General features: G+C 43.8%; 1 protein-coding gene across 3 annotated transcripts in view; it reads left to right on the forward strand.

Annotated features, from left to right (window-relative positions):
• robo1 (roundabout, axon guidance receptor, homolog 1 (Drosophila)) overlaps nucleotides 1–17,159 on the forward strand; it is a 476,268-nt gene that overhangs the window by 429,520 nt on the left and 29,589 nt on the right. For all 3 annotated transcript variants that reach the window (XM_052467998.1, XM_052467999.1, XM_052468000.1), the window contains 4 exons: nucleotides 2,984–3,026; nucleotides 11,887–12,041; nucleotides 15,737–16,114; nucleotides 16,958–17,074. In XM_052467998.1, the coding sequence (XP_052323958.1) occupies nucleotides 2,984–3,026; nucleotides 11,887–12,041; nucleotides 15,737–16,114; nucleotides 16,958–17,074 (693 nt within the window). The remainder of the gene's footprint in view (nucleotides 1–2,983; nucleotides 3,027–11,886; nucleotides 12,042–15,736; nucleotides 16,115–16,957; nucleotides 17,075–17,159) is intronic.

The raw sequence follows: 17,159 nt of genomic DNA on the forward strand, positions 1-17,159 counted from the left end.
TATAAGGGCGAGCAGGCCATGTCTGTACTACAGAATGCAGGGAACGCAGGAGACTGGTGTTATTTCATAGTTGTGATGTCTTCACTATTAATCTACAATGTAGAGAATAGTACAAATAAAAATCCTGGAATGAGTAGATGTGTCCAAACCTTTGACTGGTACTTGCTTAATTAGAATAATATTATGGTGTTTCTATTCTATGAAAAACGAAACCCTCAGGGTTTCGGTTAGGATGGAAAATATGACTGATCACCCGAATACACAAAGTGGAGACAAATTTGACCCCAATAACTACCGGGGAATATGCGTCAACAGCAACCTTGGGAAAATCCTCTGCATTATCATTAACAGCAGACTCGTACATTTCCTCAGCGAAAACAATGAACTGAGCAAATGTCAAATTGGCTTTTTTTTTTACCAAATTACCATATTACCATATGACAGACCACCATATGACAGACCACGTACTGACACCCTAATTGACAAACAAACAAACCAAAAAAAAGCTAAGTCTTCTAATGCTTTTTGGATTAAAAAAAACGTATGAATTAATTTGGCATGAGGGTCTGCTATACAAATTGACGGAAGGTGGTGTTGGGGGAAAACATACGACCTTATAAAATCCATGTACACAAAGTGTGTGGTTAAAATTGGCAAAAAACACACAGATTTATTTTTATAGGGCCGTGGGTTGAGACAGGGATGCAGCTTAATCCCCACCCTCTTCAACATATATTTCAATACATTGGCAAGGGCAGTAGAACAGTCTGCAGCACCCGGACTCACCCTACTAGAATCTGAAGTCAAATGTCTACTGTTTGCTGATGATCTGGTGCTTCTGTCCCCAACCGGGGCGGCAGTGTAGCCTAGTGGTTAGAGCGTTGGACTGAGCGAGTAACCGGAAGGTTGCGAGTTCAAACCCCCAAGCTGACAAGGTACAAATCTGTCGTTCTGCCCCTGAACAGGCAGTTAACCCACTGTTCCCAGGCCGTCATTGAAAATAAGAATATGTTCTTAACTGACTTGCCTGGTTAAATAAAGGTAAAATAAAAATAAAACCAAGGAGGACCTACATCAGCACCTAGATCTTCTGCACAGATTCTGTCAGACCTGGGCCCTGACAGTGAATCTCAGTAAAACAAAACTAATGGTTTTCCAAAAAAGGTCAATTTGTCAGGACCACGAATACAAATTCCATCTAGACACTGTAGCCCTAAAGCACACAAAAAACTACACATACTGTATCTCGGCCTGAAGATCAGCGCCACAGGTAACTTCCACAAAGCAGTGAACGAACTGAGAGACAAGGCAAGAAGGGCCTTCCATGACATGAAATGGATTAGGATCAATTAGGATCTGGCAAAAAAATACTTGAATCATATAGAACCTATTGTCCTTTATTGTTGTGAGGTCTGGGGTCTGCTCACCAACCAATAATTCACAAAATGGGAAAAACACCAATTTGAGACTATGCATGCAGAATTCTGCAAAAATATCCCCCATGTACAATGTAAAACACAAAATAATGCATGCAGAATTAGGCCGATACCCGCTAATTATCAAAATTCAGAAAAGAGACGTTAATTTCTATAACCACCTAAAAGGAAGCAATTCCCCAAAATGCCATAACAAAGCCATCACCTAGAGAGAAATGAACCTGGAGAAGAGCCCCCTAAGCAAGCGGATCCTGGGGCTCTGTACACAAACACACCCCACAGCGCCCCAAGACAACAACACAATTAGACCCATCCAAATCATGAGAAAACAAAAAGAGAATTACTTGAAACATTGGAAAGAATTTACAAAAAAAACTGAGCAAACTAGAATGCTATTTGGCCCTAAACAGAGAGTACACAATAGCAGAATACCTGACCACTGTGACTGACCCAAGATTGAGGAAATCTTTGACTATGTACAGACTCAGTGTGCATAATAGCCTTGCTATTGAGAAAGGCCACCGTAGGCAGACATGGCTCTCAAGAGAAGACAGGCTATGTGCTCACTGCCCACAAAACGATGTGGAAACAGAGCTGCACTTCCTAACCTCGTGCCAAATGTATGGCCATATTAGAGACACATATTTCCCTCATATTACACAGATCCACAAAGAATTAAAAAACAAATCCAATTTTAATAAACTCACATATCTATTGGGTGAAATATCACAGTGTGTCATCACAGCAGCAATATTTGTGACCTGTTGCCACAAGGAAAGGGCAACCAGTGAAGAACAAACACCATTGTAAATACAACCTATATTTATGGTTATTTATTTTCCCTTTTGTACTTTAACTATTTGCACATCATAACAATACTGTATGTAGACATAATATGACATTTGAAATGTCTTTATTATTTTGGAACTTTCGTGAGTGTAATGTTTACTGTTCATTTTCTATTTCACTTTTGTTTATAATCTATTTAACTTGCTTTGGCAATGTAAACATGTGTTTCCGATGCCAATGAAGCCCTTAAATTGAAATATAATTAGAGAGAGAGAGAGAGAGAGAGAGAGAGAGAGAGAGAGAGAGAGAGAGAGAGAGAGAGAGAGAGAGAGAGAGAGAGGCTCTAAACCTTTCCTCAGAGAAGAGTTTGTAATTAAAGTTTGAGTTTATCTCTCCTTCACACCGGCAGCGTAAAGCTCCATGAAAGAGTCCAACTTCCAGCGCGCTGAGCTTCAAACACACGCCAGGCCTGCCAGGAGACCAAAGCACTGTGCAGCTCCCTAATCCTCTTACACACATACCCTGTCACAGTGACTCAGTCTCCACCCAGCTACACACGGGATGTAGTACACACACACATACATGCGTAAACACATACACATAAAAACACACACTGTCAAAAATATCACATACAAACACTGGCTTACAGGAGAGACAAACACAGTCCATGTTATTGTGTTTTGATAAGCCTGTTACTCTGATGACGATTGTGATTATGGTGTTCATGTCTGTACCTTTCTCTGTCTCTCTGTTCTCAGTGGCGTACCAGAGAGGTGGAGAGGCTGTCAGCAGTGCTGGAAGGTAAGAATACATGTATCTTATGAGAGGGAGTGTTGTCTACATGTCTACTGTGAGAGAATGTTGTCTACATGTCTACTGTGAGAGAATGTTGTCTACATGTCTACTGTGAGAGAATGTTGTCTACATGTCTACTGTGAGAGAATGTTGTCTACATGTCTACTGTGAGAGATGGTGTTGTCTACATGTCTACTGTGAGAGAATGTTGTCTACATGTCTACTGTGAGAGAATGTTGTCTACATGTCTACTGTGAGAGAGAGTGTTGTCTACATGTCTACTGTGAGAGAGAGTGTTGTCTACATGTCTACTGTGAGAGAATGTTGTCTACATGTCTACTGTGAGAGAGAGTGTTGTCTACATGTCTACTGTGAGAGAGAGTGTTGTCTACTGTGAGAGAATGTTGTCTACATGTCTACTGTGAGAGAATGTTGTCTACATGTCTACTGTGAGAGAGAGTGTTGTCTACATGTCTACTGTGAGAGAATGTTGTCTACATGTCTACTGTGAGAGAGAGTGTTGTCTACATGTCTACTGTGAGAGAGAGTGTTGTCTACTGTGAGAGAGAGTGTTGTCGACATGTCTACTGTGAGAGAATGTTGTCTACATGTCTACTGTGAGAGAATGTTGTCTACATGTCTACTGTGAGAGAGAGTGTTGTCTACTGTGAGAGAATGTTGTCTACATGTCTACTGTGAGAGAATGTTGTCTACATGTCTACTGTGAGAGAGAGTGTTGTCTACATGTCTACTGTGAGAGAGAGTGTTGTCTACATGTCTACTGTGAGAGTGTTGTCTACATGTCTACTGTGAGAGAGAGTGTTGTCTACTGTGAGAGAATGTTGTCTACATGTCTACTGTGAGAGAATATTGTCTACATGTCTACTGTGAGAGAGAGTGTTGTCTACATGTCTACTGTGAGAGAGTGTTGTCTACATGTCTACTGTGAGAGAGAGTGTTGTCTACATGTCTACTGTGAGAGAGAGTGTTGTCTACATGTCTACTGTGAGAGAGAGTGTTGTCTACATGTCTACTGTGAGAGAGAGTGTTGTCTACATGTCTACTGTGAGAGAGAGTGTTGTCTACTGAGAGAGAGAGTGTTTTGTTCGTCTGTGTTTGTCTCCTCTGTATGAATATGAAACATGAAATAATAGAACTTAACATATGGATCATAATACCGTATTCCAAGAGACAGATGTACTTTTCATTTGCGGAGGAGTGGGTACATGGGTGGTTTTACGTGTGTGGGTGTGAAGGTGTACCTTCCTCTCAAGGACACTAGGGGGAGGGCTTTAACTTCCTAATGCTTACAGCCCCGGCAGAGGAGGGGAAGGGAGGGGATGGGAGGAAAAGGAAAGGGAGGAGAGGAGAGTGGAAGGGAGGAGAGGAACAAAGGATTATCTCATCTGCCCAAACCCCCTTCCTCTGCATCCCACAGCGAAGAGCACCATGTCTGGCCACAAGGCCGTGCCATAGCATTTAATTTAACAAACTCAGAGATTGCGATAGTTGTGTATGCACACACCCTACTCTTTAGAATGGATGGCCCTATGGAACGAGATGGGAGGAGTGACACAGAAGAGGGTGTGACAGAGACCAGTAGCCTATGTGTTGTTTTCCAGACTACCTGCTAGTCACCCTTACTGAGACACTCATACATTCAGACACTGATGTTAGAGTCTCCCCACTCATCTAGAACACACATTAATGCTAATGTATCTACAGACTTGTTTGAAGTAAGCAGTGTTTTGCTATTGTCCTCCCTTTGTACTCAAAGTATCTATATGGTTGGCTGTTCCATAGCCGTTATGTGTCTGTCTATATGGTCTTCTTATTACCGTGCTATGTGATTGAGTCAGTTCTACAGCCTGGATATGGGAGCTCTGCTCAAAGACAATCACCATTCTCTATCTCCACTGAACCACTCAGGTGATTGAGGAGCCATTTGGAGATTGTATTAATGTGTTCATTACTCAAAATGAATGACTGGAAACACTGAATGAGTCATTTGAAAAGGACACAAAAAATAAAACTCAATACAATGTGAATATCTGCCAGGTTGGACTGTTCCAGTGGAAGTGGTGTGAGAGAATTACCAGTTAAAACACGCCATTTGTTAAGTAGTGGAAGTGGTGTGAGAGAATTACCAGTTAAAACACGCCATTTGTTAAGTAGTGGAAGTGGTGGGAGAGAATTACCAGTTAAAACACGCCATTTGTTAAGTAGTGGAAGTGGTGGGAGAGAATTACCAGTTAAAACACGCCATTTGTTAAGTAGTGGAAGTGGTGGGAGAGAATTACCAGTTAAAACACGCCATTTGTTAAGTAGTGGAAGTGGTGGGAGAGAATTACCAGTTAAAACACGCCATTTGTTAAGTAGTGGAAGTGGTGTTAAAACATGAGAGAATGACCAGTTAAAACACCATTTGCCATTTGTTAAGTAGTGGTAGTGATGGGAGAGAATGACCAGTTAAAACACGCCATTTGTTAAGTAGTGGTAGTGATGGGAGAGAATGACCAGTTAAAACACGCCATTTGTTAAGTAGTGGAAGTGGTGGGAGAGAATTACCAGTTAAAACACGCCATTTGTTAAGTAGTGGTAGTGATGGGAGAGAATTACCAGTTAAAACCAGTTAAAAGTGATGGGAGAGAATTACACACACCATTTGTTAAGTAGTGGTAGTGATGGGAGAGAATTACCAGTTTTTGTTAAGTAGTGGTAGTGATGGGAGAGAATTACATGCATTTGTTAAAACACAAGCCATTTGTTAAGTAGTGGAAGTGGTGGGAGAGAATTACCAGTTAAAACACGCCATTTGTTAAGTAGTGGAAGTGGTGGGAGAGAATTACCAGTTAAAACACGCCATTTGTTAAGTAGTGGTAGTGATGGGAGAGAATTACCAGTTAAAACACGCCATTTGTTAAGTAGTGGTAGTGATGGGAGAGAATTACCAGTTAAAACACACCATTTGTTAAGTAGTGGTAGTGATGGGAGAGAATTACCAGTTAAAACACGCCATTTGTTAAGTAGTGGTAGTGATGGGAGAGAATTACCAGTTAAAACACGCCATTTGTTAAGTAGTGGTAGTGATGGGAGAGAATTACCAGTTAAAACATGCCATTTGTTAAGTAGTGGTAGTGATGGGAGAGAATTACCAGTTAAAACACACCATTTGTTAAGTAGTGGTAGTGATGGGAGAGAATTACCAGTTAAAACACGCCATTTGTTAAGTAGTGGTAGTGATGGGAGATAATTACCAGTTAAAACACACCATTTGTTAAGTAGTGGAAGTGATGGGAGAGAATTACCAGTTAAAACACGCCATTTGTTAAGTAGTGGTAGTGATGGGAGAGAATTACCAGTTAAAACACGCCATTTGTTATGTAGTGGAAGTGATGGGAGAGAATTACCAGTTAAAACATGCCATTTGTTAAGTAGTGGTAGTGATGGGAGAGAATTACCAGTTAAAACACACCATTTGTTAAGTAGTGGAAGTGATGGGAGAGAATTACCAGTTAAAACACACCATTTGTTAAGTAGTGGAAGTGATGGGAGAGAATTACCAGTTAAAACATGCCATTTGTTAAGTAGTGGTAGTGATGGGAGAGAATTACCAGTTAAAACACACCATTTGTTAAGTAGTGGTAGTGATGGGAGAGAATTACCAGTTAAAACACGCCATTTGTTAAGTAGTGGTAGTGATGGGAGAGAATTACCAGTTAAAACACACCATTTGTTAAGTAGTGGTAGTGATGGGAGAGAATTACCAGTTAAAACATGCCATTTGTTAAGTAGTGGTAGTGATGGGAGAGAATTACCAGTTAAAACACGCCATTTGTTAAGTAGTGGTAGTGATGGGAGAGAATTACCAGTTAAAACACGCCATTTGTTAAGTAGTGGTAGTGATGGGAGAGAATTACCAGTTAAAACACGCCATTTGTTAAGTAGTGGTAGTGATGGGAGAGAATTACCAGTTAAAACACGCCATTTGTTAAGTAGTGGTAGTGATGGGAGAGAATTACCAGTTAAAACACGCCATTTGTTAAGTAGTGGTAGTGATGGGAGAGAATTACCAGTTAAAACACGCCATTTGTTAAGTAGTGGTAGTGATGGGAGATAATTACCAGTTAAAACATGCCATTTGTTAAGTAGTGGTAGTGATGGGAGAGAATTACCAGTTAAAACATGCCATTTGTTAAGTAGTGGTAGTGATGGGAGAGAATTACCAGTTAAAACACGCCATTTGTTAAGTAGTGGTAGTGATGGGAGATAATTACCAGTTAAAACACGCCATTTGTTAAGTAGTGGTAGTGATGGGAGAGAATTACCAGTTAAAACATGCCATTTGTTAAGTAGTGGTAGTATAGCCTTTGGGCCCTAGTAGATGGCCACATTTAATTATAAGGCTATTTAGTCTGGCTGCTTCAAATGTAACATGTCAGTAACATGTCAGCCCTGGGTTCACTATGTGGAAGTTTGGACAAGCAGAGAGAGAGTCTGTTCAGACAGTAGAGAGATGGTATTCTGTTCAGACAGTAGAGAGATGGTATTCTGTTCAGACAGTAGAGAGATGGTATTCTGTTCAGACAGCAGAGAGATCGTAGTCTGTTCAGACAGCACAGAGATGGTATTCTGTTCAGACAGTAGAGAGATGGTAGTCTGTTCAGACAGTAGAGAGATGGTAGTCTGTTCAGACAGTAGAGAGATGGTAGTCTGTTCAGACAGTAGAGTGATAGTATTCTGTTCAGACAGTAGAGAGATAGTAGTCTGTTCAGACAGTAGAGAGATGGTAGTCTGTTCAGACAGTAGAGAGATGGTAGTCTGTTCAGACAGTAGAGTGATGGTAGTCTGTTCAGACAGTACAGAGATGGTAGTCTGTTCAGACAGTAGAGTGATAGTATTCTGTTCAGACAGTAGAGAGATAGTAGTCTGTTCAGACAGTAGAGAGATGGTAGTCTGTTCAGACAGTAGAGAGATGGTAGTCTGTTCAGACAGTAGAGTGATGGTAGTCTTTTCAGACAGCACAGAGATGGTAGTCTGTTCAGACAGTAGAGAGATGGTAGTCTGTTCAGACAGTAGAGAGATGGTAGTCTGTTCAGACAGTAGAGTGATGGTAGTCTGTTCAGACAGCACAGAGATGGTATTCTGTTCAGACAGCAGAGAGATGGTATTCTGTTCAGACAGCAGAGAGATGGTAGTCTGTTCAGACAGTAGAGAGATGGTATTCTGTTCAGACAGTAGAGAGATGGTAGTCTGTTCAGACAGTAGAGAGCTGGTAGTCTGTTCAGACAGTAGAGAGCTGGTAGTCTGTTCAGACAGTAGAGAGCTGGTAGTCTGTTCAGACAGTAGAGAGATGGTATTCTGTTCAGACAGTAGAGAGATGGTAGTCTGTTCAGACAGTAGAGAGCTGGTATTCTGTTCAGACAGTAGAGAGATGGTAGTCTGTTCAGACAGCAGAGAGATCGTATTCTGTTCAGACAGCAGAGAGATGGTAGTCTGTTCAGACAGTAGAGAGATGGTATTCTGTTCAGACAGTAGAGAGATGGTAGGCTGTTCAGACAGCAGAGAGATGGTAGTCTGTTCAGACAGTAGAGAGATGGTATTCTGTTCAGACAGTAGAGAGATGGTAGTCTGTTCAGACAGTAGAGAGCTGGTATTCTGTTCAGACAGTAGAGAGATGGTAGTCTGTTCAGACAGTAGAGAGATGGTAGTCTGTTCAGACAGTAGAGAGCTGGTATTCTGTTCAGACAGTAGAGAGATGGTAGTCTGTTCAGACAGTAGAGAGATGGTAGTCTGTTCAGACAGTAGAGAGCTGGTATTCTGTTCAGACAGTAGAGAGATGGTAGTCTGTTCAGACAGCAGAGAGATGGTAGTCTGTTCAGACAGCAGAGAGATGATAGGCTGTTCAGACAGCAGAGAGATGATAGGCTGTTCAGACAGCAGAGAGATGGTAGTCTGTTCAGATGGTGTAAAGGAGATAGAAACCAGGACAGGAAATGGATATCCTACTGCACTTCTCTTTTGTTCTGATGCACTTTGTTGAGATGTCCGTGACCTCCTTTTATCTCAGTTCTGTTTAGTACTTTCAATGTTGATGGTTTGGTGGAGCATTGGTGGTTCAGTGAGTGTTGGTGGTCTGGTGAAGCATTGGTGGTTCAGTGAGTGTTGGTGGTTCAGTGAGTGTTGACTGTTTTCTGTGGAGCGTTGGTGGTTCAGTGAGTGTTGGTGGTTCAGTGAGTGTTGACTGTTTTCCGTGGAGCGTTGGTGGTTCAGTGAGTGTTGGTGGTTTGGTGAAGCGTTGGTGGTTCAGTGAGTGTTGGTGGTTCAGTGAGTGTTGACTGTTTTCCGTGGAGCGTTGGTGGTTCAGTGAGTGTTGGTGGTTTGGTGAAGCGTTGGTGGTTCAGTGAGTGTTGGTGGTTCAGTGAGTGTTGGTGGTTTGGGGAAGCATCGGTGGTTCAGTGAGTGTTGACTGTTTTCTGTGGAGCGTTGGTGGTTCAGTGAGTGTTGGTGGTTCAGTGAGTGTTGGTGGTTTGGTGAAGCGTTGGTGGTTCAGTGAGTGTTGGTGGTTTGGGGAAGCATCGGTGGTTCAGTGAGTGTTGACTGTTTTCTGTGGAGCGTTGGTGGTTCAGTGAGTGTTGACTGTTTTCTGTGGAGCGTTGGTGGTTCAGTGAGTGTTGGTGGTTCAGTGAGTGTTGGTGGTTTGGTTGAGCGTTGGTGGTTCAGTGAGTGTTGGTGGTTCAGTGAGTGTTGGTGGTTTGGGGGAGTGTTGGTGGTTCAGTGAGTGTTGGTGGTTTGGGGGAGTGTTGGTGGTTTGGTGGAGTGTTGGTGGTTCAGTGAGTGTTGGTGGTTTGGTGGAGCGTTGGTGGTTCAGTGAGTGTTGGTGGTTCAGTGAGTGTTGGTGGTTTGGGGGAGTGTTGGTGGTTCAGTGAGTGTTGGTGGTTTGGGGGAGTGTTGGTGGTTCAGTGAGCGTTGGTGGTTCAGTGAGTGTTGGTGGTTCAGTGAGTGTTGGTGGTTTGGTGGAGCGTTGGTGGTTCAGTGAGTGTTGGTGGTTCAGTGAGTGTTGGTGGTTTGGGGGAGTGTTGGTGGTTCAGTGAGTGTTGGTGGTTTGGGGGAGTGTTGGTGGTTCAGTGAGCGTTGGTGGTTCAGTGAGTGCTGGTGGTTCAGTGAGTGTTGGTGGTTTGGGGGAGTGTTGGTGGTTCAGTGAGTGTTGGTGGTTTGGTGGAGTGTTGGTGGTTCAGTGAGCGTTGGTGGTTCAGTGAGTGCTGGTGGTTCAGTGAGTGTTGGTGGTTTGGGGGAGTGTTGGTGGTTCAGTGAGTGTTGGTGGTTTGGGGGAGCGTTGGTGGTTCAGTGAGTGTTGGTGGTTCAGTGAGTGTTGGTGGTTTGGGGGAGTGTTGGTGGTTCAGTGAGTGTTGGTGGTTTGGGGGAGTGTTGGTGGTTCAGTGAGTGTTGGTGGTTTGGTTGAGCGTTGGTGGTTCAGTGAGTGTTGGTGGTTCAGTGAGTGTTGGTGGTTTGGGGGAGCGTTGGTGGTTCAGTGAGTGTTGGTGGTTCAGTGAGTGTTGGTGGTTCAGTGAGTGTTGGTGGTTTGGGGGAGCGTTGGTGGTTCAGTGAGTGCTGGTGGTTCAGTGAGTGTTGGTGGTTTGGGGGAGTGTTGGTGGTTTGGTGGAGCGTTGGTGGTTCAGTGAGTGTTGGTGGTTTGGTTGAGCGTTGGTGGTTCAGTGAGTGTTGGTGGTTTGGTGGAGCGTTGGTGGTTCAGTGAGTGTTGGTGGTTCAGTGAGTGTTGGTGGTTTGGGGGAGTGTTGGTGGTTTGGTGGAGCGTTGGTGGTTCAGTGAGTGTTGGTGGTTCAGTGAGTGTTGGTGGTTTGGGGGAGTGTTGGTGGTTTGGTGGAGTGTTGGTGGTTCAGTGAGTGTTGGTGGTTTGAGGGAGCGTTGGTGGTTCAGTGAGTGATGGTGGTTCAGTGAGTGTTGGTGGTTTGGGGGAGTGTTGGTGGTTCAGTGAGTGTTGGTGGTTTGGGGGAGTGTTGGTGGTTCAGTGAGTGTTGGTGGTTTGGGGGAGCGTTGGTGGTTCAGTGAGTGTTGGTGGTTCAGTGAGTGTTGGTGGTTTGGGGGAGTGTTGGTGGTTCAGTGAGTGTTGGCGGTTTGGGGGAGTCTTGGTGGTTCAGTGAGTGTTGGTGGTTTGGTGGAGCGTTGGTGGTTCAGTGAGTGTTGGTGGTTTGGTTGAGCGTTGGTGGTTCAGTGAGTGTTGGCGGTTTGGGGGAGTGTTGGTGGTTCAGTGAGTGTTGGTGGTTTGGGGGAGTGTTGGTGGTTTGGTGGAGCGTTGGTGGTTCAGTGAGTGTTGGTGGTTCAGTGAGTGTTGGTGGTTCAGTGAGTGTTGGTGGTTTGGGGGAGCGTTGGTGGTTCAGTGAGTGTTGGTGGTTTGGGGGAGCGTTGGTGGTTCAGTGAGTGTTGGTGGTTTGGGGGAGCGTTGGTGGTTCATCGAGTGTTGGTGGTTTGGGGGAGTGTTGGTGGTTCAGTGAGAGCATTTTCCATCACTGGGAGTGAGTTCTGTCTGGCTTTCTAACGCTCAGTGAAACACTGTCATCGGCCATGGACAGGTCAAGAGCACATCATCTATTTATCTGAGCTTTCCTCTAATGCAAGGCCAATGGAGCAGGGAGCAGGAAGGAGAGGGAGAGACCATTTCTCTAAAACAACAACCTAACTATAGGGATAATTTCAGTATACCAATCTGAAAATGAGTGAATCCCCATCGATCTGCCTAAAACTCCATTCATTATATGTTCTTGTTAGTCATATCAATATGAATTCTTGCTGTGCTATAGTGATGCAGCATTTTTCATTGTTGCTGTTTTGTACTCCATCCTTCCAGGCCAGGTTTGCTGAACATTGGGGAGTCTGCTACCCAGCCCTGGTTGGCTGATACCTGGCCCAACTCCTGCTCCAATCACAACGACTGCAGCATGAACTGCTGCACTGCAGGACAGGGCAACAGTGACAGCAACCTGGCTACATACAGCCGCCCAGGTGAGTACGCTACGCACTGGAACAACACACCCAAACATAAACTGTACTAAAACAGTTATCCATAGGGGTAAAGGGGCACATGCCCCCTCAGATTTGTCCTGTTAAATATATGTATATATATGTTTTGTTTTAGTTTGTTCTGTGTAATGCTACTAGCCACTTAGCATTTTTTAAATAATTTTATTATATATATAATTGTTTTAAAGAACTACCAGTCAGGAGGATACAGACAGCTCAAGAGGTATGCTTAGATATGCAGAAAAATATACATACATTTCTTCATAGCATTAGGCATAATGATTATGGTTGAAGGAAAAAGCTGTTTCAGGTGTTTGAAAAATGCTAAATTCTAGTACCCCTCTGGACCAACACCCAGCCATTGTCACATACTTTGGGGTACATGTGACACCCTGCTCTCAAAGCAAAGCATGGATAAGAATCATAGAAACAAGTGGACCTAGTCGGTAGAAAACAGAGAGAAGTGAAGTGAAATCCCAAATCTGGGTTAGCTCCCTTGAGACTTCTCTCTCTTACCTCTCTCCTCGCGAGGTCTCTATAACAAAAAACCTTAAGGGAGGCTTAGGAGTAGAAGTATGTGTGTTTGATTTATTTCAGGTTAAAGCGGGCGGTTTTAGGCAGGAAATAAAAGGAGCACGCTGGATGAGCCTTATGGGTTTACTCTGCTGCAAATCTAACTGCTCTGCCAAATTCCATACTGTTGTTATAGCCTGCAATGTCATTTCCACTAAGTGCTCAGTTATTTAAGAAATGTGGAGCAGTGGCAGAGATCAGGGCAGGACTGCAGACTGCAGCCAACACCGGATGGAGAGATGGAGAGAGAGAGGTACCTGGAAGAGTGCATAGATAGAAAGGGAACGAAGAAGGACAAAGAATGATGAGGGAGGATATGTAGCATACACAGAGATAAATGGAGAGAGAAAGTAGAGGGGAATTAAATTGGACAGAGAAAGAGAAAGAATGAGGGAGTTGGGAGGAAAGTAAAGAGAGCAGAAGAGATGGACAGTAACGGAGGGAGGGAGGGTTATGGTACACCTCCAGGTGGCCTCTCAGTCAGCAGTACTTTCTATAAACAATAGGGATTGAGTTTGGCTCTGAGGTCAAAGGGACACACGCACACACACACACACACACACACACACAAACACACACAAAAGAGCGCTAAGCACTCACACTCTACAGAGAAAGAGGGTCTCTTGGTGCAGGGTGGGGACAAAGGATTTGAGGTTATACACACATAGGTAGGACTTAACTACAAAACGTGGACCCCAGCCCTGAACCTCCCTTTGAGATACAGTAGGCTTAGAAGTTGAACTAAAGTAAAAAGCGATGTGAGTATACAGTAGTCGTTTGAACAATCGTTTGGACACGCGGCAGGCGTCTCTCCAGCTGTAGCGTCTGACAGATAGTACAGTAGTGTACCGTCTCCGACCCACTCATTGACTCATTTACATTGTTGGCCTCGACCGTCTCCCCAAACAGGCTTACACACAATCCTAGTGTAGCAGATGTTCTGCTGTACTAAGTGCTGTGCTTCCCCTGGGTTAAGCAAATTACTCAAGGACAAAGAAACACTGTACCCATAAATACATACCCATCTTCTAAAGTTACCCATCACAGTCAACACAAGAAAACCTAATCCGACTTTTCATTCCGTGGTGTGTTTAACTTTTCCCTAACATTGGTTCTGATGACAATCTGGGAGTTTGTTTGAGAAGGGATGAAATGCTAAAAGCACTTCTCACTCACTGCATGTTCAAGACATTTAGGAGCATGCCTGGTGCTGGCTGCTTTGTGTGGCCAACCTAAACCCTGTGAAGGTTTAACTTCTTATGTTATAGGGGACGCTTGCGTCCCATTTGGCCAAAAGCCAGGGAAAATGCAGCCAGTGAAAATCAAACTTTCATTAAATCACACATGTAAGATACTAAATTAAAGCTACACTCGTTGTGAATCCAGTCAACATGTCTGATTTTAAAAAGGCTTTTCGGTGAAAGCATAAGGAGCTATTATCTGATGGTAGCACAACAGTAAACAAAGAGGGTAGCATATTTCAACCCTGCAGGCACAACACAAAACGCAGAAATAAAATACAGTATAAACCATGCCTTACCTTTGACAAGCTTCTTTTTTTGGCACTCCAATTAATTCCGCCCATATATATCCAAAATGTCCATTTATTTGGCGCTTTTGATCCAGAAAAAAAACAGCTTCCAAATTGCGCAACGTCACTACAAAATATTTCAAAAGTTGCCTGTAAACTTTGCCAAAACATTTCAAACTACTTTTGTAATACAACTCTAGGTATTTTTAAACGTTAATAATCGATCAAATTGAAGACGGGTCTATCTGTGTTCAATACAGGAAGACAACAAACCAAGCTACTTTTCAAGTCTTGCGCAACTCTTAACAGTGTTACGCAGTTCCTAGAGGGCCTACTTCTTCATTGCACAAAGGAATAATCTCAACCAAATTCCAAAGACTGGTGACATCCAGTGGAAGTGGTATGAACTGAAAACAAGTTCCTAAGAAATATTGTTTACCAATGAGAGTTCACTGAACAGACAGAGACCTAAAAAAAACTATTCTGAACGGTTAGTCCTCGGTGTTTTGCCTGCTACATAAGTTCTGTTATACTCACAGTCATGATTCAAACCGTTTTAGAAACTTCAGAGTGTTTTCTATCCAAATCTACTTATACCATGCATATCTTATATTCTTGGCATGAGTAGCAGGAAGTTGAAATTGGGCACGCTATTTATCCAAAAGTGAAAATGCTGCCCCCTATACCTTAAGAACTTAACAGGATCAGCGGCTGGGTGACAGAGCCGAGGGATACAAGTTAATGTCCATTTATCTAACACATAGGGGCCCTTTCTACACAACTACCTCTGAAGTGCCTCAGATAACCCTCGGTTCTTGGAAATGTAAGGTTCACGTGCGCTCGGTTGTTCTACCTGTAGCCGTCCTTGATATTTCCCGCAAGGCTGTCTCTCAGATCTGCTGGAGGATTTGAATATTTTATGAGCCAGAGAAAATTGGATCTGTCAGTGGAGCTCTGCTCTTTGCTGCATGCTTCCTTCCAACCTTCTGATACAGACATATTCCACTATCCTTCTCAATGAGCAAAGCCTCCTCGCCTGGCGTCTGACAGGGAGGATAGACACGCCACCCACGTTGAGCTGTGGATGAGACAAAGACATTATCGAGACAGAAAGACAGAGAGAGCAGACAGTGGAAGTATAATACAGCTCCACTCACCTGAACCAGATGGGGATAGTTGACGTACATAATGAACTGTAGTTTGCACTGAAATATATACACCTGTCTAGACTGAGGGCATAGTGATCTGTTGAAAGGTACAAAAGACTCGGGCTGATTTATTTCTGTGTCATTCTGAAATGTTAATATTTTCAGCTTATTTTTTTCCGGAGTATGATGCCAGTGAATACAACTGAATACAATGCCATTTGTGCCATTCATGCACTTGGCAAACCTCTTCTTCTGAACCTAGCTATAGGAGCTAGTCCGGTCTTTTACTAAACCTCTTCTTCTGAACCTAGCTATAGGAGCTAGTCCGGTCTTTTACTAAACCTCTTCTTCTGAACCTAGCTATAGGAGCTAGTCCGGTCTTTTACTAAAACTTTCACCCTGCACCCACTCCCCATGTTATCCAGCCGACTGCATCGCCAACTATAACAACCAGATGGAGAGCAAGCAGACCAACCTGATGGTGCCTGAGGGAGGAGTGTACGGAGACGTGGACCTCTCCAACAAGATCAACGAGATGAAGACCTTCAACAGCCCCAACTTGAAGGACGGACGCTTCGTTGGGCCAGGGGGACAGCCCACCCCGTACGCCACCACACAGCTCATTCAGTCTTCTATCCTGGGCAACAACATCAACACAGACAGAGGGGTAGGAGTGGGAGGGGGAGGGGAGACGAACGAGAAACACGGCTGGAAACCCACCCCTGTTCAGGGGCAGAAGCAACAGGAAATGACCTCACAGCTCCACCAGTATAACATCATCGAGCAGAACAAGCTGAACAAGGGTGAGTGTGTGGTGGGAATCGGTGGAGGTTAGGAGGTCAAACCATAGCCGTCTTCCATATTTCTTTCTTCCCTTCTTTACTTCCTGTTCTCCCTGTGGATGGGCCCACCATGCTGAAGAATGTTCCTTTTTCACTGTCTTCCCTGCTGCCCCCATTCAGTCATATGAATAGAGAGCATCATCAGTCTCCCTCTCATTGTCTACTATGCATTTTCCTAACTCCTCTTTCCTCTCTGTGTTCATTTCAAATCTCTGCACTACATTCTGGGACAGGCCTGAGTTTCTATCTTTACTGTCTGGGTTGGTCTTCATTGGTCAAGTCTCATAGCTACAGCTGTACGGATTTTCTCCATGTATCAGGTATCTGAAGGAGAGATAACCATTTCTGTTGGAACTGACAGGGACTGAACTAAACTGTCGCCACCTTCTTACCTGCAGAAAATAGCTGCTACTTTAGTGACACCGTTTTCAGTTTCGTCATGGTCTCTTGTATGGAACAGAAATTGCATGTCTTCTCTCTCAGCACTCTTAGGAAGACAGCATCCACCGGACTGTTTATTGAGACAGTTTCAACTTACATTTCAACTTATTAGTGGTGTATGACACACATTTGAACACATCGCTGGTTCAGATCATTATTTAGATGTGTTGCTAGATTGTTAGCTCTTATGTTAGCCTAACTGTGATCATTAGTCAGTTAAACAGTCTCTATGGATCTTTTTATATCATAATGTCCCCCTCTGTCCTTCATTTCCATAGGCTATCTATACTTTTCTAATGCGGTAATATAGTGTATGCTGCCCACCTTCCTCATGCTTACCATCCTCCTCCTCTCCCTTACCAGACCACTACAGAGGAGGGGACAGTCCCATGGCTACCACCATCCCCTATAACCAGGCCCACGAGGCCCACACCGTGGGCTCCCACAACAGCTCTGACCATGGCAGCAGCAGCACCTCCGGTGAGAGAGTGGGGAACGGAGTATCCACAGCCATATGGCTGGTGTTTTACTGCGTGGATGTTTAGTGAATCACTTTTGTTGTTGT

This window comes from Oncorhynchus keta, chromosome 18 (genome assembly GCF_023373465.1).
Source record: "Oncorhynchus keta strain PuntledgeMale-10-30-2019 chromosome 18, Oket_V2, whole genome shotgun sequence".
In the NCBI taxonomy this organism is placed as follows: domain Eukaryota; kingdom Metazoa; phylum Chordata; class Actinopteri; order Salmoniformes; family Salmonidae; genus Oncorhynchus; species Oncorhynchus keta.